Below are 26,425 nucleotides of genomic sequence, written 5' to 3' on the forward strand. Positions count from 1 at the left end.
AACTGGGCCCTTGCTTTGGAAACTCCGTGCACGGTTACCAAATCCATCAGGTATCAACAGATACAATACTTCCTCTTGCATAGAATATATATGACCCCGGCCAGACTGGCCAAATTCGGGACGGGTCGTGTGGGTGACTGCCCTAAGTGTGGGATGACTGCAGGTACTTTTTGGCACCTCATTTGGGATTGTCCGGTGTTGCGGGCTTTCTGGGCGGGGGTCGGATCGATTCTGGGGAACACAGGGGTGGACGAGGCCATGCTTACTCCGCAATTTTGCATCCTGGGAATGGGTAGCTCTGACTTTGTGTCTGGTCCAGAGGGCCTATATGCTCGCAACATATGTGCAATGGCGAAGGTGAGCATTGCGAGGCTATGGATGGCCCCTAAGGGCCCTACACTCCCCGCTCTTAGGGCACTAATAAACGACACTGTTTTTAAGGAACGATACATTTATATGAAACACAATGCCTCCGCTAAATTTGAAAGAATTTGGTCTCCATGGCTGGAATCCATATACTCCGTCCCAGACCCTACAACTTAATGGTGATAGGGTTACTAACAGGTCCTGGATTTGCCAAGTTATGATCTTCTAGGGCCATAGGCTTCCCTCTCACCCAATGGGTTGTGAATGAGAGAGTGGCTCTGTGCCCATCTGGACAGGGTAGGATTTAGAGTGCTAGTATCCCCCAATGCGTCCTCTTCCCCATAATGTTTTTTGTCTCTTTGTTTTTTTAATTTTTTTATTTCTGGGGTTCTCTGTGTTTGGTTTCTGATTGTTTTCTTCTCTTTTAAAGGGTTTTACTCAGACGGATTGTCCGTAAGAGTTATATTTGATGGGGGGGGGGGGGGGAAACAAAACAAAGTATAATGTGATTTCATGAATACTAGAGTATACGGATAATGCAAAATAATGGTATATATAACTGTACATTCCTATGCGCCTATGAGCAAATTACATAGTTTGAAAATAAGTCGAAAGTGAATGCTGTTCCCCGATGAGGACAGGTCATTACGTGTTTAATGTGTTCCTGTTATGCAATGTCTGTATGCAAACTACTCTCCTTCGAAATAAAAATACTTTATTTAAAAAAAAAAATTGCCAAATCAAGTGAACTGTACAAATAGTGATTAGTATAATTAATTTTACTTGTTTTTCAAGGAAGCCAATCAAGAGATTCAATTATCTCATAAGCAACATGGAAATATTTTGTACTACATTGTTTTACAGTTACAGTCAATTACCAGCTACAGAAAGTAAATTTATCTGTAGTAGTAGTAATACCTAATGATTAAATAGCACAATCAATTGTAAGCTCAAATAGATATTTTAGATAAACTATTCTGAAAATCACGTTTGACTGTATGGACTGGTAATGAAGTCTTTGATGCCATCTACAATAACATGTGAATGTCAGATTTCCAATATCCCTTTTCCTTTTATGTTTGGTACATGATTCATACCAAGCTTGGGTTTCACAAATCCATTCGTCACTCCACGATTATCAGCAGCTACAGTCTCTCCGTTCACTACTTGCAATATAGTAAATTCTGCTGCCAGCGTGTGCATCACAAAAGGCAGATCCCTCTCGCGTACCTGAAAGAGTGTTTAAAAAATCCACAGCTGAGCAATAACGTAAGGATGCAATCATGTCGCTTTACTTATTTGTACTTGACTATTCTTTGCTAAACTCACTTAGGTACTTCTGTTATGCAACAGATTGCTATTTGTACCTTATAGTTTGCATTCCAAAATAAATTCAAAATAGAAACATAGCCCTAGAACATATCATTAATGTGTTGATTCATAAACTGTAACACTATAACCTATTTTCTTGAGAAGGGAATGTAACAGTCATAGCGGCAACTTCTGACCTAGAGCATATTTCACTTGCTGTAATTAACCAATGTAATTAACAGCTGCAACAGTTTTTGTGGGTGTGACCATTTTTAAAGCTCATGGGGTTAGGTTTATGTCCTATAAGAGAGAAGGGTGGAGGAACTGAAAGAGTTTAGTCTATCTCAATAGAAAGACCAGTGGTGCTTCATTATAAGGTGCTTCTATTAATACAGACCTGCACTGCTAACAAATAAATATAATAAAGAGAGCATGGTACCTCCTAAGAATTCATTATTATTATTTATTATTATTAACAGTTTCTTATATAGCGCAACAAATTACATTGCATTTCTCTTACGTATTAGAGGATGCTGGGGTCCACATTAGTACCATGGGGTATAGACGGGTCCACCAGGAGCCATTGGCACTTTAAGAGTTTGAGAGTGTGGGCTGGCTCCTCTCTCTATGCCCCTCCTACCAGACTCAGTTTAGAAAATGTGCCCGGAGTAGCCGGTCACAGCTAGGGGAGCTCTCCAGAGCTTTTCTAGTAAAATGTTATTTTAGCCTTTTTTTATTTTACAGGGAGGCTGCTGGCAACAGCCTCCCTGCAGCGTGGGACGAAGGGGGGGAGTAGTGTCCGCCCTGCGGGGTCTGAGCCACTTACTCCGCTGACAGGACACTGAGCTCCTGAGGGGATAGATTGTTCCCCGCCACAGGGGATCGCTCACCCCAGCAGCATGCCGCCAACCCCTTACAGAGCTGAAGATTGTGGCGAGGGGGCTGGTGTGAAGATGGCGGTAGCAGGGTAGGAGCGCTCCGGGATGGCTCAGCAGTACATAGTGAGGGGCGCCCTGTGTCAGTGCTTACACCCTACACTGGTCACAAAGCCTGTCGGGGTCCCAGGATCTCAGCCAGCATCAATCCTCAGGCCAGTATAATCAGATGAAGAGCGGGAAGACAGCCCCATTTTGGGGGCGGAGCTTCTCCTCAGCGCAGACCCAGCAGCGTTCAGAGCCATTTTCCTACCTGCACAGCGCTGATCAGGAGAAAGAAGGTACCTCCACAGCAACTCCAGCTATCTCTCACGGTACCAGGGAGTTGTAGAAGGGGGGGGGGGGGGGGGGGAGGGGAGGCTGCAATACGACTGCATATCCTATTAAGGTGCACAGTCAGCGCAGACAAGGGGTCTCCCTTTGGTTAAAAGCGCTGTGTGTGGGTTGGCTCCAATCTCTGTCTCTCTTGCCGTTCTTGGGTGGGAAACTGTGTGTGTGTGTGTGGTGTTTTGTGGTCTCCTTTAGCTATGTCCAGGGACACTGTGTCATATGCTGCGGAGGATATGTCCTCCCAGGATGATCCCATTTCATGTAATCAGGATTGTACTGGTTTAAAACAGATTCCAGCAAGGGAACCCGAGTGGTTTTCCTCTATCAAATCTTGGATTTCTCAGATTTCAGATAGGGTTGCAAGTCTTGAATCCGCAACCCAGGTATTACAGAACTCTATGGCAGTATGGCCAAATTCTGGTACCTCAGGATGCTCCACTATATACCCCCACAAACGTGCGCTTGTTCATGTCATGCAAAATGACACGAATACCGATTCTGATACCACAGACGGTAATGGGGATGTGTTGCGGGGGTCTGCAAAGGGGGTGCAATTGATGATAGAGGCTATCAGGGATGTGTTGAATATTAATGATACAACACCTGAGCAGGTTGAGGAGGCTTTTTTCACTGAAAATAAGAAAGCCTCGCTAACCTTGCCTGCATCAAAGGAATTGAATGCTATATTTGAGAAAGCATGGGAAAACCCTGAGAAAAAATTCCAGATCCCTAAAAGGGTCCAGGTGGTGTTTCCTTTCCCTGAGGAGGATAGGAAAAAAATGGAAAGCCCACCAATTGTTGACGCATCTGTGTCCAGACTCTCAAAAAAGGTGGTTTTGCCTGTTTCGGGATCTACCGCCTTAAAGGAGCCGGCTGATCAAAATATTGATAATACACTTAAATCAATGTACACCGCTTCGGGGGCCCTATTACGTCCCACTATTGCTAGTGCATAGATTGCAAAAGCTATAGTGAAAAGTTCAGGCATCTTGCCCGAGGATTTGGATACAATAAATAAGGGTGATGTTGAATTGTTTTTGCGTAACATTAATGATTCAGCAGGTTTTATGGTAGAATCCATGAAAGACCTGGGTTCCATGGCTGCGGGGATCTCTTCCATGTCTGTATCAGCTCGTCGGGGACTGTGGCTGCGCCAGTGGTCGGCCGACGCGGAATCTAGGAAAAGTGTGGAGTCCCTACCCTACACAGGTCAGGCTCTCTTTGGGGAAGCTTTGGATGCGTGGATATCCACGGCTACGGCGGGTAAGTCTCCGTTCCTTCCCTCAGCTGCACCTGCTCCGAAGAAATCCTACTCTTCATCAGCATTGCAGTCCTTTCGGCCGAAAGAGCCTAGAAAGGCCAAACCGTCCAATACCTTCTTTAGGGGAGGTCAAGCTAAATCCAAGAAACCTGCTGGGGCAGGTTCCCAGGAAACTAAGCCTGCTTCCAGTACGCCAAAGTCCTCCGCATGACGGTGGACCGCGCGGCCTGGAGGTGGGGCCGGTGGGAGCAAGGCTCAGACAGTTCAGTCACGTCTGGGTATCGTTCGGCCTGGGTCCCTGGGTGATAGTGTGTCCCAGGGATAAAGGTTGGAATTTCAAAATCTCCCTCCTCACCGATTTTCAAATCAGGCTTGCCAGCTCTGCTGGCGGACAGGACTGTCCTACAAGCAGCGGTTCAGAAGTTGGTGGAGGCACAGGTCATTGTGCCAGTGCCTCCTCATTCGCAAGCCATGGGTTACTATTCCAACCTTTTCGTGGTACCAAAACCGGTTGGTTCGGTCGGGCCCATTCTGAACCTAAAATCACTGAACCCTTTTCTTAAAGAGTTCAAGTTCAAAATGGAGTCTCTCAGGGCGGTGATATCAGGTCTGGAAGAGGGGGAATTCCTAGTATCCCTGGATATCAAGGATGCGTACCTCCACATTCCGATTTGGCTACCGCATCAGGCTTATCTCCATTTTGCATTACTGGACTGTCATTTCCAGTTCCAGGCCCTGCCATTCGGCCTCTCTACAGCCCCAAGGGTGTTCACCAAGGTGATTGCGGAGATGATGGTTCTACTCCGAAAACAGGGGATGAACATCATTCCCTATTTAGACGATCTACTGATAAAAGCATCATCCAAGGAGCAGCTGTTGCAGTCCATTGTACTCACGACCCGCCTACTCAGAGTCCACGGTTGGATTCTGAACCTTCCAAAATCTCATTTGGAACCAACCCGGAAGTTGTCTTTTCTGGGGATAATCCTCGACACGGAAGTGCAGAGGTGTTTCTTCTGCAGGACAAGGCATTGGTGATACAAACAATGGTCCGGGATGCCCTGAAGCCAGCCCGGGTGTCGGTTCATCAATGCATTCACCTTTTGGGGAAGATGGTGGCCTCTTATGAGGCTCTCCAGTACGGGAGGTTCCATGCCCGGGCATTCCAACTGGATCTCCTGGACAAGTGGTCGGGATCTCATCTACACATGCACCAGAGAATTTGTCTGTCGCCAAAGGCCAGGATTTCACTCATCTGGTGGCTCCAATTGCTTCACCTTCTGGAGGGCCGCAGGTTCGGGATTCAGGACTGGGTCCTTCTAACCACGGATGCGAGCCTCCGGGGCTGGGGCGCAGTCACTCAAGGGGAAACCTTCCAAGGAAGGTGTTTAAGTCTGGAAGCCGGCTTGCCCATCAACATCCTGGAACTAAGAGCCGTCTACACCAGTCTTCTTCAGGCGGCCCATCTTCTAAGAAATCGGGCCATTCAAGTACAGTCGGACAATGTAAAGATGGTGGCTTACATAAACCGACAGGGCGGAACGAAAAGCAGAGCTGCAATGTCAGAGGTGACAAGAATCCTACACGTGTTGGCGCTCTCTGCATTCTTCATTCTGGGAGTGGACAACTGGGAAGCAGACTTCCTCAGCAGACACGATCTCCATCCGGAGGTGTTCAAGGAAATAACAGACCTTTGGGGGTTACCCCAAATAGACATGATGGCCTCTCATCTCAACAAGAAGCTTCAACGCTATTGTTCAAGGTCGAGGGACCCACAAGCAGTGGCGGCGGACGCCCTGGTGTCTCCGTGGGTGTTCCAGTCGGTGTACGTGTTTCCACCACTCCCACTCATTCCAAGAGTTCTAAAGCTCGTAAGGAGAACAAGGGTTCAAGCGGTCCTCATTGCTCCAGACTGGCCAAGGCGGGCTTGGTACGCGGACCTTCTGATACTCTTGCAGGAAGAGCCGAGGCCTCTTCGGGAGGCCCTGCTGCAGCAGGGGACGTTCGCCTATCAAGACTTACCGCGGCTACGTTTGACTGCATGGAGGTTGAACGTCTGATACTAGCTCGGAAGGGCATTCCGAAGAAGGTCATTCCTACCCTGATACATGCTAGGAAAGTGGTAACGTCTAAACATTACCATCGTATTTGGAAGAATTAGGTCTCTTGGTGTGAGTCCAAGAAGTTTCCTGCGGTGGAGTTTAAACTGGGATGTTTTCTCCTCTTCCTGCAAGCAGGTGTGGATATTGGCCTGAGGTTGGGATCTGTGAAGGTCCAAATTTCGGCACTGTCCATTTTCTTCCAGAAACAATTGGCTTCCCTCCCTGAGGTTCAGACCTTTTTGAAGGGAGTTCTGCACATCCAACTTCCATTTGTACTGCCTACGGCGACATAGGACCTTAACGTGGTGTTGCGGTTTCTCCAGTCAGACTGGTATGAGCCTCTACAGGAGGTTGGGGTCAAATTTCTTACATGGAAGGCTGTCACGTTGTTGGCTTTAGCTTCTGCTAGACGTGTGTCAGAATCGGGGACTTTGTCCTGTAAAAGCCCTTACTTGATATTCCAAGAAGATAGAGCTGAGCTCCGGTCACGTCAGCAGTTTCTTCCAAAGGTTGTGTCGGCATTTCATATCAACCAACCTATTGTGGTGCCAGTGGCTACTAACTCCTCAATTTCGTCAATGTCCTTGGATGTGGTGAGGGCTTTGAGAATTTATGTGAAGAGGACTGCTCATCACAGAAAATTGGACTCTTTGTTTGTCCTGTATGATCCCAAGAAAATTGGGTGTCCTGCTTCAAAGCAGACTATATCTCGCTGGACTAGGTTCACTATCCAGCATGCTTATTCTATGGCAGGCTTGCCGTGTCCAAAATCTGTTAAGGCCCACTCTACTCGTAAGGTGGGTTCTTCCTGGGCAGATGACCGGGGTGTCTCGGCGTTACATCTTTGCCGAGCGGCTACTTGGTCTGGGTCGAACACGTTCGCTAAGTTCTATAAGTTCGATACTTTGGCCTCTGATGATATGAAGTTCAGTCAATCAGTTCTGCAGGAGCATCCGTGCTCTCCCTCCCGGTCTGGGAGCTTTGGTACATCCCCATGGTACTAATGTGGACCCCAGCATCCTCTAGGACGTAAGAGAAAATAGGATTTTGGTTACCTACCGGTAAATCCTTTTCTCGTAGTCCGTAGAGGATGATGGGCACCCGCCCAGAGCTTCGTTTTCCTGCAACCGTTATCTGGTTCAGTACAACTTTGTTTAGTTATGTACTGCATTGTTACTTGGTAAGTAATGTTTCAGCAGTTGCTGAGTTTTTCAAGCTAGTTAGCTTGATGTGCCTTGTATGTGTGAGCTGGTATGAATCTCGCTACTATCTGTGTTAAATCCTTCTCTCGAAGATGTCCGTCTCCTCGGGCACAGTTTCTAGACTGAGTCTGGTAGTAGGGGCATAGAGGAAGGAGCCAGCCCATACTCTCAAACTATTAAAGTGTCAATGGCTTCTGCTGGACCCGTCTGTACCCCATGGTACTAATGTGGACCCCAGCATCCTCTTCGGACTATGAGAAAAGGATTTACCAGTAGGTAACCAAAATATACCGTTATGGTAAAAACTTACTGTTGATAACGGGATTTCTCTTATGTCCACAGGTATCCACAGGATAACATTGGGATATGCCGGAGCGACAGCGGAAATGGCACCAAATAGTCACGAGCTTTCTGGCCTCCCAGGATGCATCGGGCTCCTCCATATAATCCCGGCCACCGACTAAGTCAAATCAGTTGTTTTCACAGCAATTAGGCAGAAGTATCATGTAGAACCCTATTCAGGCGATAAGAACACACATGCACACCCTTCCATACAAGAGGGAAGAGGTTTAGTGATTGTCAAGATCCTCAAATCAGGTGCGTCAGGGTGGGATCCCTGTGGATACCTGTGGACATAGGAGAAATCCCGTTATCAACGGTAAGTTTTTACCATAACGGTATATTTCTCCGGCTGGGTCCACAGGTTATCAAAAAGGATAACATTGGGATTCCCAAAGCCATTATTAGTGGTGGGGACGCTCCTGATTAGCCAGGAGAACCTTTCGCCCGAATTCTGCGTCATGAGAGGCAAAAGTATCCAAGGCATAATGTCTAATGAATGTGTTAATGGAAGACCATGTGGCTGCCTTACAAATCTGTTCTGCTGAAACACCATGCTGTGCTGCCGATGAAGGACCTACCCTACGTGTAGAGTATGCAGAGACATTAGCCGGAACAGGGAGATCAGCACGAGAATATGCTTCTGAAATTGTCATTCGAAGCCATCTTGCTAGCGTCCGTTTAGTAGCAGGCCATCCTCTTTTGTGAAATCTGTAAAGAATGAAGAGAGAATCTGTCTTTCTGATGGCGCTAGTACGATCCACGTAAATTCTTAATGCACGAACTACATCCAGCGACGCTTCTCCCGCAGACAGTCCTGATACCTGAAAAGTTGGGACTACAATTTCTTTGTTCAGGTGAAACTTTGAGATCACCTTCGGTAGATAACCAGATCTAGTTCTGAGAACTGCTTTATCTGGATAAAAGATCAGAAAAGGAGACTTACACGATAGTGCCCCTAAATCTGACACTCTTCTAGCTGACGCCATTGCCAGTAGAAAAAGAACCGTTAACCATTTAAGATCTGCTCTCTTAAGTGGTTCAAACGGAGCCCCCTGAAGGAATTTAAGAACCAGATTTAAATCCCAGGGTACTGCAGGAGGAACAAACGGTGGTTGAATGTGCAACATTCCCTGAAAGAAAGTACGCACATCCTGCAGGTTCGCAATCTTTCTCTGAAACCATACAGTTAATGCTGATACTTGAACTCTCAAAGAAGCCATTTTTAAACTCTTATCCATTCCTGCTTTGAGAAAATCCTGGATACTTTAAAAGATCTTGGATTCATACCTCCCTTGTTACACCAAAGAATACAGGCCTACCATATTCGATGATAAATCCGAGCTGAAGAAGGCTTTCTTGCTCTAAGCATGGTTTGAATTACCTGTTGTGAAAAACATCTTGATTTCAGGATAGAGGTTTCAACAGCCACACCGTCAAAGACAGCCGTTCCAGATGGCTGTGACAACAAGGCCCCTGCATCAGTAGATCTGGACGTTGAGGAAGCAGAATTGGAGCTTCCAGGGACATCCTTAGCAGATCTATCTACCAATGTCTTCTGGGCCAGGCTGGAGCTATTAGAATTATGGCTCCCTTTGCCTGCTTTACTTTCCTCACTACGCTGGGCAACAGGGAGATAGGAGGAAATAGATATGCCAGATGAAATTCCCATTTCACTGACAGTGCGTCTACAAGGATCGCCCCCGGGATCTTTTGTTCTCGACCCGTATGCTGGAACTTTGTTGTTCCAACGGGACGCCATGAGATCTATCTTTGGCAGACCCCATCTGTCTACTAGAGTTTGAAATACCTCCGGGTGTAATGCCCATTCGGTCTCCTGAATGGTGTGTCGACTGAGAAAATCTGCTTCCCAGTTTAGAACTCCCGGTACAAACACTGCGGATAGTGCCGCAAGATGAAGCAATGCCCACCTTAGTATGTGAGTTACTTCTTCCATCAGTCCTTTGCTGTGAGTACCTCCCTGATGGTTGAGGTATGCTACTGCTGTTGCATTGTCTGAACGGATCTGGACTGGTCTTCCCCACAGAATGTCCTTTGCCTGAACTAGAGCCATATATGTGTCCCTTATTTCCAACAAATTTATTGGCAGGCAACTTTCCTTCGTGATCCATTTTCCATGGAACCAAACATTTTTGAACACTGCTCCCCAGCCTTGAAGACTGGCATCCGTTGTCAGTACTTGCCAATCTGCTATCCAAAAGGGTCCCCCCCTTGTCTAGATGGTCCGTCTGTAGCCACCAAGCTAGTGACCTTTTTACACTTACTGGAAGCTTTATCATCTGTCTCTTTATTGTCTGATGTCTTCCATCCCATCTGGTTAGAATGAGGTGCTGCAAGGGTCTGGAGTGGAATTGCGCATATTCCACCATGTCGAATGTTGACACCATCAGACCCATCAGTCGCATTGCTGCATGGACTGAAACTGTCTGACTGTGCAACAATTCCTGGGTCATTACCTGTAATTTGGAGATGATCTTCTCCGGTAAAATAATCCTTTGTAGACTTGAATCCAATATGGCCCCCAAGTGAACCATCCGTTGTGATGGATTCAGGGACGACTTCTCCCAATTTATAAGCCATCCGTGTCCTTGTAGACTAACTATTGTCTGTTGGAGATGGCCCAAGAGTAACTCCTGAGATTAAGCCAGGATTAACAGATCGTCTAGGTATGGAAAAATTCTTATTCCCTGCTTGCGGAGATAAGTTGCCATAACCACCATAATCTTGGTAAATACCCTGGGGGCTGTTGCTAGCCCAAAGGGCAAAGCCTGGAACTGATAATGCTGCTGGAGGATGGCAAACCTGAGGTAACACTTATGTGACCATGCTATGGGCACATGCAAGTAAGCATCCTGTACATCCAGAGATACCATGTAATCTCCTGGTTCCATGGCCAATACTATGAAGCGTAATGTCTCCATATGAAACTTTGGAACCCAAATGTATTCGTTTAACCCTTTGAGGTTGAGAATTGGTCGGAATGATCCATTTGGTTTCTGGATCAAAAACAGGTTTGAGCAAAACCCCCGTCCCCTTTGTGTCAGGGGTACCGGGATAATTACCCCAGACTGAAGCAATTTCTGAACTGCTTCTTGCAGAGCCCTGGCCTTTGACTCTATATGAGACGGGCTGGTGCAAAAGAACCTTTGAGGAGGCTGCTTCCTGAAAGGGAAACCATAACCAAGAGATACCACCTTCTGCACCCAAGCATCTGTCGTCGACTGGCGCCAAATGTGTGCAAAGTGAAGGAGTCGGCCCCCAACCCTGGAATCCTCCAGGCAGAGGCCCGTACCCTCAAACTGATGGCTTCTGCTCTGGTTTGGAAGCTGGCCGTCTACTGGCCCACTGCTTCTTGCCCCTAGCTGATTTATTGTACTGGGGTTGGTTAGTCTCAACCTTTCCTTTAGATCTACCTTTCCATCGAAACGGCCGAAATTTTTCTCCCCTCGATTTAGGGGCATAGCTTGCCGGAAATGTAACTTTCTTGGATTCAGCTTCCGACTCCAGGATATCTGTCAATTGCTTTCCGAAAAGAATATTCCCAGTGAAAGGCAACACTTCAAGAGCTTTCTTGGATTCTGCATCCGCTTTCAAAAGAACGTAGCCAGACTGCTGTACGAGCGGCTAACGTTAAGACTGATGCTTTAGAAGCAATCGTACCCATATCAATTGCTGCTTCTTCCAAATATTGCCCAGCCTGTTTTATATAGCCTAGCTGAGACTCCTGCTCCCTGGTAGGTATGGCGAGGCCACTCTCTAATTCCTCCGCCCATTCTACCACTGCTTTCGCCATCCAGGCTGAAGCCATAGCTGGCCTTACCACAGCCCCTGAGAGAGAAAAAAATATTTTTCAAGAAACCATCTACTCTTCTATCTGTGACATCATCCAGTGAGGTAGACGGTAATGGTAAAGAAGACTTACGCACAAGTCGTACAACATGTGCATCTACCTTAGGAGGAACCTCCCTTTTTGAACAGTCCCCAGCTGAAAAAGGATAATAAGAATCCCATTTCTTCGGAATCTTATACTTTTTATTAGGAGTAGCCCACGGTCCTTCCATAATTTCTGTCAGATCCTCTGACTCCGGAAACTCAGTCTTAACCAATTTTGGACGTTTAAACTTAGGTGCCTTAGATTTTGACACTGCTTTGGCTGGTTCCTCCAGACACATAATAGCTTTCATGGCATCAATGAGCTCAGCTGTATCCTCTGTGCTGAAGACCTCCGACTGGTCATCATATGGGGTATTTGAATACACTGTATACTCATCTATTGTAACATCTTGTGTAGTCTGTAACATGGATGTATCTACCCTGGTATTAATAGCCTGGCAACTTGTAGAAGCTGTTGGCATCAAACCATAAGGAGGGAGCTGCATGTATGGGTTAATAGTGTAAGCTATTCCCGGGGGTGGAACTGCAAGTGTTAATCTGTCCGCTATTGTAGACAAAGTCTGTGTGAACATACCCCATGGTGGCTCTACTGGTTACTGCGCTAGGGCCTGCTTTTTAGTTTGCTTATACGCAAAACAGTTAGCACATAACTCCTCATAAGCAACATACTGGGTTATTTCATCCAAAATCCCTATCTTACAAGATAAGCATGTTAAGGGTGTAGGAGCCCCTGATAAAGTGTCTTCGTCACTTTTGCCGCTCCTAGACATGGTAAATAATCCATCTTACAAAAACTACACTCTCTGTGACTGAAAATCACCTATATTGATATAGAAGTGATATCAATTTGACTACAATCCGAGCACCTTAATTGAGTATCAGAAACAATGCTTGACAAACATATAAAAGTCAGCAATCACACTAGCAGTCAGTCACATGTTAATTATTAGACATTGTCATATGAGAATATAATCAACCAAAGAATACTTTTCTAGTATGTAGGATTACAATTACTGCACTTCTGTTTTTAAACAGCTATTATCACAAGTTTTCTCAGACATGTTATGCAGAAAACAATAGTACTGTACAGGTCTCATATGCATTGTGTACCAAAATTAACTACTCATACTTACAAGTAGAAAGAATTTTAGTACTGTATAACCCTTACTCAGTTAGAGTGGGATACAGGGAGACTCACCCCACTTCCAAAATCAATCAATACGCCTGACAGACGCTGAGTGGATTCAGACGCTACTGGTGTACACTGCCACACCGGTAACTGATGAGAGACACAGACGCTCAATAACAGACCCAGACGCTCCGTGAACGATGAGTGTATGCAGACGCTCCTGTCTGCGAACCGGTCTCGGCGGCAACTCTAGTGTACACAATCGCAACGTCTAAGCTACGACCGAGTACCCTCGTGGTAGCGTCTGAGACGGAAGTGAGGTCATCAGTTCATGGACAGGAAACGCACGGAAACTGGTCATGAACTGGGGGGAGGGGCGACCAGGAGAGCGTCTGACTCCCCCTGCTGACATAAACCACAAGGATCGCGGCCTCAGCCTAGTCCTGGCACCTATGATCCCTGCAGCATAGCGTTGTTGCACTTAAGAGTGGCGGCGCATTAGCCACTGTTTGGTAGTCTCCTCCCATACAGTGCGGCTGTGTCCGAATTCCTCTAGTAAGTGGAATCGGTGCCTTACCTTCTCCCCATGCTCCGGCCACAGCCTGGTAACGTCTGCTGGACCTGCTAGAACATCCAACACAGACGCCCGTCAAGACAGCACTAATACCCGCGGGTAAGCGTTGTTGCAACACCCGGCGGGGAGTTGTTGGAGCGACTCTTTCCAGCATGCGTTTAAGACGCTGTTAGGAAAGATCACTCAAAACTTAGTAAGACTATAAAAATAAAATAACAAAAGCTTAGGGCTGCCTTAGCAGCATCCCTGTGACCATGGTCCGGCTCCTGCCGCACCAAACAAAAAACTGATTTGACTGAGTCGGTGGGCGGGATTATATGGAGTAGCCCGATGCATCCTGGGAGGCCAGAAAGCTTGTGACTATTTGGTGCCATTTCCGCTGTCGCTCCGGCATATCCCAATGTTATCCTGTGGATAACCTGTGGACCCAGCCGGAGAAATCCTATTTTTACAACTGGAAACAACACTGAAACAAAACAGTCACAGAGGTAGGAAGGGCCTGCTTTCAAGCTTACAGTCTATAAAGAAATAGGCATTGATAGGATTTATTCATTATATAATGGTCCACCAGATTGCAAGGGTTGTTGGTGGGCTGTATGATATGATCACACAGCAATGTTGGCCTGGGGTCAGGAAGATGGGAGAGTGAAGAAAGAGAAAACATGTGAGGATATGTGTGGACTGTACAGTGGGGATGCAATTGGAAAGGAAAGTTTATTTATTTATTTATTTATTTATTTATAAGCTTATTTATTTTAAATAATTATATATTATGTTACAGAATTTATAGAAAGTTTATAGAATTCCGACAACATAGCATAGAACACTATTGAGAGTGGGAACTTTAAAACGTTTGCTATTCAATTAAAAGAGAGCAAATGAGAGGCAGTGATTTCTATACAAATCACTGCGTCTATTTTTTCGCACTTCTAGAGCAAGACTGATTTTTCCTAAAATCTTTATTGTTTAGGAAAAATCAGCAGAACTTCCTCTGGCACTAGGGACATTTCTAATGCCAGGCAAGACGGGTGGCCAGTGTTTCAGCAGCAGTATTCCATGCAGTCTGGCCGTCCACATGGAATATGATTTAAAATTTCCCTCACAAAATGGCCACCACTGCAGAGGAGTCCGTTGTGGTGGATGTTAGAGGACCATTAGTACCTCTAATAAGAGGGAAAGGCGAAGATGTGAACAGCAGTACCCAGAAGTGCCGGGACCGCGGAAAATGCTGGCAGCTACAGTGACTAAGGGGATATTTAATAAAACATAAATATCTCATAAAAGCTGGAAAATGTGATATTTGTGTTTTACGGAGATCCAGTGACAGTTGCAGCGCAGTCCAAAATTCAAATAGGGGAGCCACACCAACTGCCAGTGAGTCCCGAACAGCAATGTTTGGCAACGTTTGGGGTGGCAGTTTGTGTGGCTCCCCTATTTGAATTGTGGACTGCGCTGCAACTGCCACTGGAGAAGAGATATTTATCTCCATAAAACATAAATATCACATTTTCCAGCTTTTATGATATAATTATGTTTTATTAAATATCCCCCTGACCAAGTGACTGCACCCACGTGATCGCAGGCACCAAATGGGAGGCAGCATGAAACCCCTGACAACTAGCAATTAGTTCAAAAGTTTGTGTTGCCTTACTGTATGGCATAATGTGTGTGTGGCATAATATGGTGGTGGTGAACTACTGTGTGGGACATCATAAAGTGTAAGGGGTACTTAATGTTATAAGGAGCATAACGGTGTGTGGCATATTGTGTAAGGGGCATTACGGTATATGGCATAATGTGTAAGGGGCATTACAGTGTGTGGCACAATGTGAAAGGGGCAATACAATGTGTGGCATAATGTGTAAGGGGCATTATGGTATGCTGCATCATGTGTAAGGGGCATTACGGTGTGCTGCATCATGTGTAAGGGGCATTACTATAAAGGAGAAATTACAAATAATGTAAGGGGCATGAATCTGGAGTTTTTTTTTCCTGTGGTGGCTAATCATCTGGAGGTGCAGGGTGCAAAATTGGAGTGTAAGATAGTCTTTTCCTGAGAGGCCATGTCCCTTGCAGTTATGCCACAACCCCCTTTGGTGCATGCAAATGTTTCTCGATATACTACATCTTTAAAATATCCGGGGGATAGGGGCACAGTTTTACTGTTCACACTGGGAGGCATATTGTTTAGAAACAGCAATGTTTAGTACCCCTGTGGAACATCCTTAAGGACTAATTAAGAAATTGTAAGTTTCCAATTAGCTAAGCTAGTCCGTAATTACTCACGTTCCAAAGCGGTGTCTACTTCATCCAGCATTGGTATCCGGACTCCTGAAGCAGAGCTGTGTGTATGTGTGTGAGTATATGTGTGTTTTTTTTGCAGTGAAAACCTTGCACCCAATTGAAATCCCCCTAAGGGAAAACTTCAATTAGCCCTGATACTTTAGTGGGTGTGAAAAAGGGTGGTAGCCTTCGGCTTTTACTCCCAGGGCTATTGAATTAAAGCCCCTTTTTCTCGCCTGGTAAATTAACTGTTAATGAGCGTTAACCCATAGAATTTGAGATAAGTTCCTGGACCTATGTGTTAACATGGTTGCGGCACCCGAAAACAGGCAATTTATTGGGGATTTCTTTTCAAGCCTGCCAAGGCTTGAAAAAAATCCCTGTTAACTGCAGTCTGCGGGCTGCCCTCAGAACTAATTGAATAGCCCTGCTGCTTCAATTAGCCGGCAGCAAATTACCACGGCTAATTACATTTCTCCCTTAGGGACTAGCCGACCAGAGACATTTTAGTAACTGAGATCACCACCATGTAAGGTGACTAAGATTGAAGCATTGTAAGAGTAGAACATCTCAACACCAATGCATTCTAAGCTGTTTCTTTCAAATCACATGTAATGAAGTAGGGAGTATGAATTAAGCCAATGCAGGAGGGCAAGAGAACGGAAGCATTTATATAAAATTGATCTTTGATCTAGTATGAATAGAATTGCCTGACTACCAAATTACCTGTAGCACAAAACTTGCTCATACTTTACACATTTAGGCTGAAAAAAAAAAAAATCCTAGAAGATTGTATTTTTGTGATTTTAGTTTATGCTCTGAGAGTTTAAAAAGATATAATTATACCGCTAACAAGTGTCATCTTCTAACTTGGTCTAACGCAGGAGTGTTCTTCTTACAATAAGTTCCCACAGAGAAAAGTTCTAGCTTTTTATTTTTGTAAATGGACTGTTAGTGCACAATAAATGACTTAAAATAACAAGCTTATAATAAAAATAAAAAAATAAAGTAGCAAAATGCCTTACCAATATAAAGTCTGTTTGATAGGTGGATAACATAAACACAGAGATGTTCTGATCCGCCAGTGGTGCAATGACTGATTTAGCTATTTTGGTTACTCCAATAGGTTGAGAGCTGGATGAAATTCCACCCCCTGAGACCACATTAAGGGCGAGCCATGTTGCATCTGCTACACTTAGATGTTCGGAGGATGGGAGTTCTGTAAAGAACATAAAAACAAAGAAAGAAATTTAGTTTTTTCTCAAACACGCATGGTATTTTATGTACACTTCTACTAACATATTAAAATATTCATACAAGGAGCAGGAAGATAAAATACATTGTTCCGTATTACAAATGCCTTTCCAACATTACAGTTTTGTTAAATAAAAAACTGGGCATATTTATTAAGTGGTGAAAAGACCTTACTCTGTTTTTATATGTATTAATGTATACCGCTGGCAGTGTCCATCGCTGCAGCTTTTATACTAAAGCCTATTTAAGAAAGAAAACAGTATTGCTGTTGTCCTATCACTATTACATCTAGAGAAAATGCTTTAGTGAAGTAAACCATTCTTTTAATTTTACATTTATATTCACTTTTTTTTATTTATTAGAAAGGTGGAACTGGGCTTTCCAGTGTCTATGCATATGTCTGAGCTCCTACATGGTCTGGCAAGCAGTACAGTTATGCTGCTTTCACATCGCAAGACCTGCTTTTGAAACGGTTCTTAAAACGGGTCTGAGCAGTTAAACCTACTTCACATTGCATGTTGTAACCAGTATATTACCATTTCATTACCGTTTTGGTACCTTTCACACTGAACCCGTTTCACCCATACAAAACAGTGGTTGTCATTTTAAATGTTTATTTCCTGCTTCTGCCTGGTGACATCACACATGGAGACAGCCTATCACCTTCTGGGGCTTGCAAATACCGTTTCAGACCCTTTCACACTGCACAATTAAACGGGTCTGAAACGGGTAGGACCCTGCTTTTTTACCGTTTCAAAATACCAGTATTTTGTAAATGGTAAATTGAAGGTGACCCTTTCACATCGCAGCTCGAACCGTTTAGGAAGCCAGTAAAAACGGCAAATTACCGGGTACAAGCTGCGGTGTGAAAGGGGTTTTAGGGTACTCAGCAACCAGTATTACCAGGGAACTGAGCTTAATTCTATTTCTGCAATAAACAGTGATGGCAAATCTCTGTTATCATCTCAGATTAATTAATACTCCCCAAACATACATCTGTAGTCTCAATGGGGTCTTTTAGTACTGGAGCCCAGTTGCAGTCCTGATTGGCTATGGTCTAAAGGGCAGAACAACAGAGAACTTTGTGCCATTATCTAATGTGCATGCATTCCCTCACAGAAACTTTTTTGTAAACAAGGTCTATTTTGAGTAATAAAATAAATGTATAATATAACAATACAATTACATTTAAAAGTTTAAGTCAGAACCAGGACCGGTGCTTGGGTGTTTGGCGCCCCCTAAAAAATATAAAATTTCCGCCCTCCCATACTTTACACAGGGACAGCACACGTCTTTGGTGCACACTGAAAAAGGGGTGTGGTCTTACACAGAAGGGGCATGGCCACACAATACTACCCCCATTTTAAATTATGCCACAGTAGCACAATCTTATTCACATAACACAGCACCTGGTAGTGCTTCTTATACACAAAATTCCCCCTGTAGTAGTGCCACTTACACAAAATCCCACCCTGTAGTAGTGCCACTTAAAATGCCCCTTGCAGTAGTGTCGCTTACACAAAATCCCCCCCCTGTAGTAGTGGCGCTTACACAAAATCCCCCCGTAGTAGTACCGTTTACACAAAATCCCCCCGTAGTAGTACCGTTTACACAAAATCCCCCCGTAGTAGTACCGTTTACACAAAATCCCCCCGTAGTAGTGCCGCTTACACAAAATGCCCCTAGTAGTGGCGCTGACACAAAATCCCCCCTGTAGTAGTGCTGCTTACAAACATTTTGACCACCCAGTCACACACACACACTGATACACAAACAGATACACACACACACATATATATATATATATATATATGTATATATATATACACACACACACACACACACACACACACACACACACTTACACTTTCTCAAGCTCACTCACTCTTTACTTCTTACTAAAAGGAAGTCTGGCTGGCCGGAGCTATCCATCTTCCTGTTCCTCCTCATTATCAGCCTGGTCCCTTGTTTCTCCGCCCCTTGGTTCCATGTAGCTCCGCCCACTTTTGGGTCTTCCTGCACAATGAGTAAACACTGCACACTGTCACACAGTTTGGGAGGGGAGAGGATGCTTAAAGCTGCCGGCACCGCTGCTTGTCACAGTGTGACAGGCACAGCAGCCGGCAGCAGCAGGGGGGACAGGCGGCGCAGCAGCGGGGATGCAGGGCAGGGAGAGTGCCTCTCAAGCCTGGCGCCTACCTGCACTGCATCCCTTTGCTGAGTGGGTAGCGCTGGGCCTGGTCATAACTGATATTATTTTCTGAAACTGAGAATATTTTTAAATATTTAATTTTGAATTTCAACAAAGTGAATATTTCACTCCTAGTTAGCAGTTAGCGTACATTAAAAAGAATTTGGCTAATTGGTGAGAAGTTGTATTTTTTTAGTCCATAAAAAAATTAGTTGATAAGCAGCTCCGTACACAACGTCATCATTTCTAATAAATAGTTGAATGTTCTCCAAAAACATGTACTTAAATATACATCTTGACCTTTAAATACAAAGCCTTTTCAGTATATCTATTTTAGATAAAACTGCTCAGTAAATTGCTGGTGTACACCACATCCCACATGTTGTTCTCTTTCTAGAGCAAATTATTTAGTTGCTAGGCAGATATGTCCACTGTGGGAGTCAGTACTGACATCTGGGCACAGTGGGATGACAGCTGAGAGGACTGAATCTACAACTAACAGTATCTAAGAAGGTGCTTTTTTCTGTAATTACAGTAAAACTATAACAAAAAGCTTTACATATCATTTCTATTTGTTTGTAACATAGGGATTGATGTATCAAATAGTGAAAACAGTGAAATGGACCAGTGGAGAAGCACTTGTGGATGTTTTGAATGGCAATTGCGATGTCAGTCCCCTCACTTGTTGTGCTACTCCTTCCAAAGCACGGCTGTAACTAGGTGTGTACCAGTGATGCCTGGCACACAGCGCATATGCACTGTGGGCGCAGAACCAATGGCAACACCCATTTCAGCGCTGCATTGTGTGTCTGTGCTAGGGGCTTTACCTGGCATAATGTGGCCTGTACCTGGCATATAGTGTATCTGCGTCTGTACCTGGCATAATGTGTCTCAGGGGCTCTGCCTGTCGTAATGTGTAAAAAGGGGCACTACCTGCCGTAATGTGTAAAAGGGAACTCTACCTGCCATAATGTGTAAAAAGGGGCTCTACCTGCCGTAATGTATAAAAAGGAGCTCTGCCTGCCGTAATGTGTTAAAGGGAGCTCTTCTTGCCGTAATGTGTAAAAAGGAGCTCTGCCTGCCGTAATGTGTAAAAAGGAGCTCTGCCTGCCGTAATGTGTAAAAAGGAGCTCTGCCTGCCGTAATGTGTAAAAAGGAGCTCTGCCTGCCGTAATGTGTAAAAAGGAGCTCTACCTGCCATTTTGTGTAAAAAGGAGCTCTACCTACCGTAATGTGTAAAAGAGGGCTCTGCCTGCCATAATGTGTAAAAGGGAACTCTACCTGCCATAATGTGTAAAAAGGAGCTCTGCCTGCCATAATGTGTAAAAGGGGACTCTACCTGCCGTAATGTGTAAACGAGGGCTCTGCTTGCCGTATGGTGTAAAAGGTGTCGCTACCCACTGTAATGTGTGAAAGGGGCTCTACCTGGCGTAATGTGTGATAGGGGCTCTACCTGGAGTAATGTGTAAAAAGAGGCTCTACCTGGCGTAATGTGTGACAGGGGCTCTACCTGGCATAATGTGTGACGGGCTCTACCTGGCGTAATGTGTAAAAGGGGCTCTACCTTGTGTAATGTGTGTAAGTGGCGCTACTGTGCGTCGGAATTGAAAAAAGTAGAAGTCAATTGGTATTATTTTTCTGGCCACGCCCTTTCCCATGAAGCCACGCCCCTATATTTTGTTGTGTGCCGTAGGCACGCACTGGACCTGCTTTACATATGGGGGAGGGGGGGTGAGTGCTAAAATGTCTAGTTATGGCAGTGTTCCAAAATATGGCCTGCATACCTACCGAAGTCTGGTGAGTGAAGACTGCCACAGTTAGTCATACTTGCCTACTACAGTATGTATGTCTGCTCTCTGGGAGAAGCCTGGAGAGGACACGCTGGTAGCCACTTTTGGGGTAAACTGCTGTAATATGCAGGTTTGTGGTGAAAGGGTAGGGCTAAATGATGCATTTTCACATAATTTAACCCTGCCCCTCTACTCGGAGCCATAACTGCAGTTATTGCCTCCTCATTCTGCCTGCTTCACTAAAACGCAGGCAGAATGCAGGAGGAGTGCCCAATCTTCTGGGAGTGAGGCAGACTACCCAAAAAATCCAGTTAGTGCTACTTATATTCAAATAACGGTACAAAAGTCTTAAGCATGTATACTGTGTGTGTCCATGTTGCAAATTACCACCCTAAACAGAGTAATCTAGCTTCCTAATATGGGAATAAACTAACCATTTTCTTACACATGTATTACTTTTGTAAATGACTGTATATGTTGTAATGGTGGTGACACATCAGATATTTTTTGGGCTGGTAATGTTGAATGTCTGCTTCCATTTTCCAGCATGCAGTGTGCCTTAGGCCCTCATCTGCTCCCAGCATTATTTTTTAATATCGTCACATGTGCCTCTGTACCCTGTTGTGGCATTGTCTGTCATAATAATAATTACATTTTCACTGGTTCAGAGATTTAAAGGTGTTTTCTAGCTTTCAAATTATCGCAAGAAACGGCCTAATTCCAATTTAGCTGAGCTGACCCGTGTCATAAGCATGCAAACAAAAATAAGTTACTCTGCCCTTGATGTGATATAAAGGCCTTTGTAAAAAAACATAAAAGGAAATTTGAAAGCTCAAGCAATGTATGTAGAAGGGCATGTACAAATCAATACGTTAGACAGGTAAGCTGGTAGAAGACAAACATTTGGAAAAGGAAACGTTTTGTTTCGAGTCCTGTTTTGGTCTCTTGTGAAATAGGACAGCAAAACCAATTTAGCTTTATGGTTGTTGCTTTACGAGTAATCAAACGTGTTGTGTAAATTAAGATTTAGTAAAAAGCAGAAATCCCTTATAGACCTTCAGCTGCCTTTATGAGTCAGCTTGAACTCTAGTACAGCTCTATATTGTACTCTGGAGGGGCTCAATGTCAGAGAGGACAATCACTAATAACATTTGCACTGTGATGCATCCCGCTGGCAGTCAATTGTGTGACCAATTGTGTGACGAGTATTACTGCTTAGGCACTAAACTGATGTCATTATAAGGGTGAAACCTAGATATCAGCTAAACAAGTTTCCAGGTCAAAAGCTATATCATCTATCTATCTATCTATCTATCTATCTATCTATCTATCTGCATATATATATATATACATATACATACATACACACACAAACTGAAAATTCAGCACTCACCATAGCAAGCTCACTTATCCTCATAACAACATCAATAAATAAATGATGGGGGTTTAGTTAGTGAATTGGCCAATGCACGGAAGCCTGCAGACCGCTCGCCAAGGTACCCCATTTTCTTGCAGGCCCTACACTATCACAGATTCTTAAAAATTAAAACATGGCAACTGTATCACACATAATATAACTGCAAATATGCCCACTAGGTTTAATGTGTACCTGCCACATACCTTATGGCTTTTAAAGATACACTAGTCACCTGACACTGGCTGATAAATTACTAAGGAGCAGCTGACACAGGTTTAGAACAATTGAGTTTACATAGGAGTGCATGAAAAAGCTTGTGGCCACAGTTAATATGAGTTAACCAAAGATTAACCCTGCAATATACAAACAAATATAAAACCACAGCACTCGCCACCCCAGAAGCGGGGTGCAATGTCTGCACTCACCGCTCATAGGGTGGGGTGCATGTAGTCCATGGCCACCTACTTAAATATGTACAAACAGAAAATTCAGCACTCACCATTGTTTATAATAAGATTTTACTCACCGGTAAATCTATTTCTCGTAGTCCGTAGTGGATGCTGGGGACTCCGTAAGGACCATGGGGATTAGCGGCTCCGCAGGAGACTGGGCACAACTATAAAGAAAGCTTTAGACTACTGGTGTGCACTGGCTCCTCCCACTAAGACGCTCCTCCAGACTTCAGTTAGGATACTGTGCCCGGAAGAGCTGACACAATAAGGAAGGATTTTGAATCCCAGGTAAGACTCATACCAGCCACACCAATCACACCGTATAACTCGTGATACAATACCCAGTTAACAGTATGATAACAACTGAGCCTCTCAACAGATGGCTCAACAATAACCCTTTAGTTAAACAATAACTATATACAAGTATTGCAGACAATCCGCACTTGGGATGGGCGCCCAGCATCCACTACGGACTACGAGAAATAGATTTACCGGTGAGTAAAATCTTATTTTCTCTGACGTCCTAAGTGGATGTTGGGACTCCGTAAGGACCATGGGGATTATACCAAAGCTCCCAAACGGGCGGGAGAGTGCGGATGACTCTGCAGCACCGAATGGGCAAACTCTAGGTCCTCCTCAGCCAGGGTGTCAAACTTGTAGAATTTAGCAAATGTGTTCGACCCCGACCAAGTAGCTGCTCGGCAAAGTTGTAAAGCCGAGACCCCTCGGGCAGCCGCCCAAGAAGAGCCCACCTTCCTTGTGGAATGGGCTTTCACTGATTTAGGACGCGGCAGTCCAGCCGCAGAATGTGCAAGCTGAATCGTACTACAGATCCAGCGAGCAATAGTCTGCTTTGAAGCAGGTGCACCCAACTTGTTGGGCGCATACAGGATAAATAGCGAGTCAGTCTTTCTGACTCCAGCTGTCCTGGAAACATAGATTTTCAGGGCCCTGACTACGTCCAACAACTTGGAAGCCTCCAAATCTTTAGTAGCCGCAGGCACCACGATAGGTTGGTTCAGATGAAAAGCTGATACCACTTTAGGGAGAAACTGGGGACGAGTCCTCAATTCTGCCCTATCCATATGGAAAATCAGATAAGGGCTTTTACATGACAAAGCCGCCAATTCTGATACACGCCTGGCCGAAGCCAAGGCCAACAACATGACCACTTTCCACGTGAGATATTTCAATTCCCCGGTTTTTAGTGGCTCAAACCAATGTGACTTTAGGAAATCCAACACCACGTTGAGATCCCAAGGTGCCACTGGAGGCACAAAAGGGGGCTGAATATGCAGCACTCCCTTAACAAAAGTCTGAACTTCAGGTAGTGAAGCCAGTTCTCTCTGGAAGAAAATCGATAGAGCCGAAATCTGGACCTTAATGGAACCCAATTTTAGGCCCATAGTCACCCCTGACTGTAGGAAGTGCAGAAAACGGCCCAGCTGAAATTCCTCCGTTGGGGCCTTCCTGGCCTAACACCACGCAACATATTTTCGCCAAATGCGGTGATAATGGTTTGCGGTAACTTCTTTCCTAGCTTTAATCAGCGTAGGAATGACTTCCTCCGGAATGCCCTTTTCCTTCAGGATCCGGTGTTCAACCGCCATGCCGTCAAACGCAGCCGCGGTAAGTCTTGGAACAGACAGGGCCCCTGCTGCAGCAGGTCCTGTCTGAGCGGCAGAGGCCATGGGCCCTCTGAGATCATTTCTTGAAGTTCCGGGTACCAAGCTCTTCTTGGCCAATCCGGAACAATGAGTATAGTTCTTACTCCTCTTCTCCTTATTATCCTTAGTACCTTTGGTATGAGAGGAAGAGGAGGGAACACATAAACCGACCGGTACACCCACGGTGTCACTAGAGCGTCCACAGCTATCGCCTGAGGGTCTCTCGACCTGACGCAATATCTTTCTAGCTTTTTGTTTAGGCGGGACGCCATCATGTCCACCTGTGGCCTTTCCCAACGGTTTACAATCAGTTGGAAGACTTCCGGATGAAGTCCCCACTCTCCCGGGTGGAGGTCGTGTCTGCTGAGGAAGTCTGCTTCCCAGTTGTCCACTCCCGGAATGAACACTGCTGACAGTGCTAACACGTGATTTTCCGCCCATCGGAGAATCCTTGTGGCTTCTGCCATCGCCGTCCTGCTTCTTGTGCCGCCCTGCCGGTTTACATGGGCGACTGCCGTGATGTTGTCTGACTGGATCAGTACCGGCTGGTTTTGAGGCAGGGGTTTTGCCTGACTTAGGGCATTGTAAATGGCCCTCAGTTCCAGAACATTTATGTGTAGGGAAGTCTCCTGACTTGACCATAGTCCTTGGAAGTTTCTTCCCTGTGTGACTGCCCCCCAGCCCCGAAGGCTGGCATCCGTGGTCACCAGGACCCAGTCCTGTATGCCGAATCTGCGGCCCTCTTGAAGATGAGCACTTTGCAGCCACCACAGCAGAGATACCCTGGTCCTCGGAGACAGGGTTATCAGCCGATGCATCTGAAGATGCGATCCGGACCACTTGTCCAACAGGTCCCACTGAAAGGTTCTTGCATGGAACCTGCCGAATGGAATTGCTTCGTAGGAAGCTACCATCTTTCCCAGGATCCGCGTGCAGTGATGCACCGACACCTGTTTTGGTTTTAGGAGGCCTCTGACCTGAGATGACAGCTCCTTGGCCTTCTCCTCCGGGAGAAACACTTTTTTCTGTTCTGTGTCCAGAACCATCCCCAGGAACAGTAGACGTGTCGTAGGGACCAGCTGTGACTTTGGAATATTTAGAATCCAGCCGTGCTGTTGTAGCACCTCCCGAGATAGTGCTACCCCGACCAACAACTGCTCCCTGGACCTCGCCTTTATCAGGAGATCGTCCAAGTACGGGATAATTATAACTCCCTTTTTTCGAAGGAGTATCATCATGTCGGCCATTACCTTGGTAAATACCCTCGGAGCCGTGGATAGACCAAACGGCAACGTCTGGAATTGGTAATGACAATCCTGTACCACAAATCTGAGGTATTCCTGGTGAGGATGGTAAATGGGGACATGCAGGTAAGCATCCTTGATGTTCAGTGATACCATGTAATCCCCCTCGTCCAGGCTTGCAATAACCGCCCTGAGCGATTCCATCTTGAACTTGAATTTTTTTATATATGTGTTCAAGGATTTCAAATTTAAAATGGGTCTCACCGAACCGTCCGGTTTTGGTACCACAAACATTGTGGAATAGTAACCCCGTCCTTGTTGAAGTAGGGGCACCTTTACTATCACCTGCTGGGAATACAGCTTGTGAATTGCCTCTAACACTGCCTCCCTGCCTGAGGGATTTGTTGGCAAGGCAGACTTGAGGAAACGGCGGGGGGGAGACGTCTCGAATTCCAGCTTGTACCCCTGAGATACTACTTGAAGGATCCAGGGATCCACCCGTGAGCAAGCCCACTGATCGCTGAAATTTTTGAGACGGGCCCCCACCGTACCTGGCTCCGCCTGTGGAGCCCCGGCGTCATGCTGTGGACTTAGAGGAAGCAGGGGAGGACTTTTGCTCCTGGGAACTGGCTGTATGCTGCAGCTTTTTCACTCTACCTCTGC

The 26,425-nt window shown here is 45.4% G+C and overlaps 1 protein-coding gene across 1 annotated transcript in view; it reads right to left on the reverse strand.

The window, feature by feature from the left end:
- The window catches only part of CASTOR2 (cytosolic arginine sensor for mTORC1 subunit 2), a 362,570-nt gene that overhangs the window by 48,160 nt on the left and 287,985 nt on the right, over nt 1-26,425 (reverse strand). Inside the window, exons 3-4 of the mRNA XM_063953739.1 lie at nt 16,773-16,966; nt 1,464-1,596 (exon numbers count right to left, since the gene is read on the reverse strand). Coding sequence (XP_063809809.1) covers nt 1,464-1,596; nt 16,773-16,966 — 327 coding nt within the window. The remainder of the gene's footprint in view (nt 1-1,463; nt 1,597-16,772; nt 16,967-26,425) is intronic.

Source organism: Pseudophryne corroboree, chromosome 2 (genome assembly GCF_028390025.1).
Source record: "Pseudophryne corroboree isolate aPseCor3 chromosome 2, aPseCor3.hap2, whole genome shotgun sequence".
Taxonomy (NCBI): Eukaryota; Metazoa; Chordata; class Amphibia; order Anura; family Myobatrachidae; genus Pseudophryne; species Pseudophryne corroboree.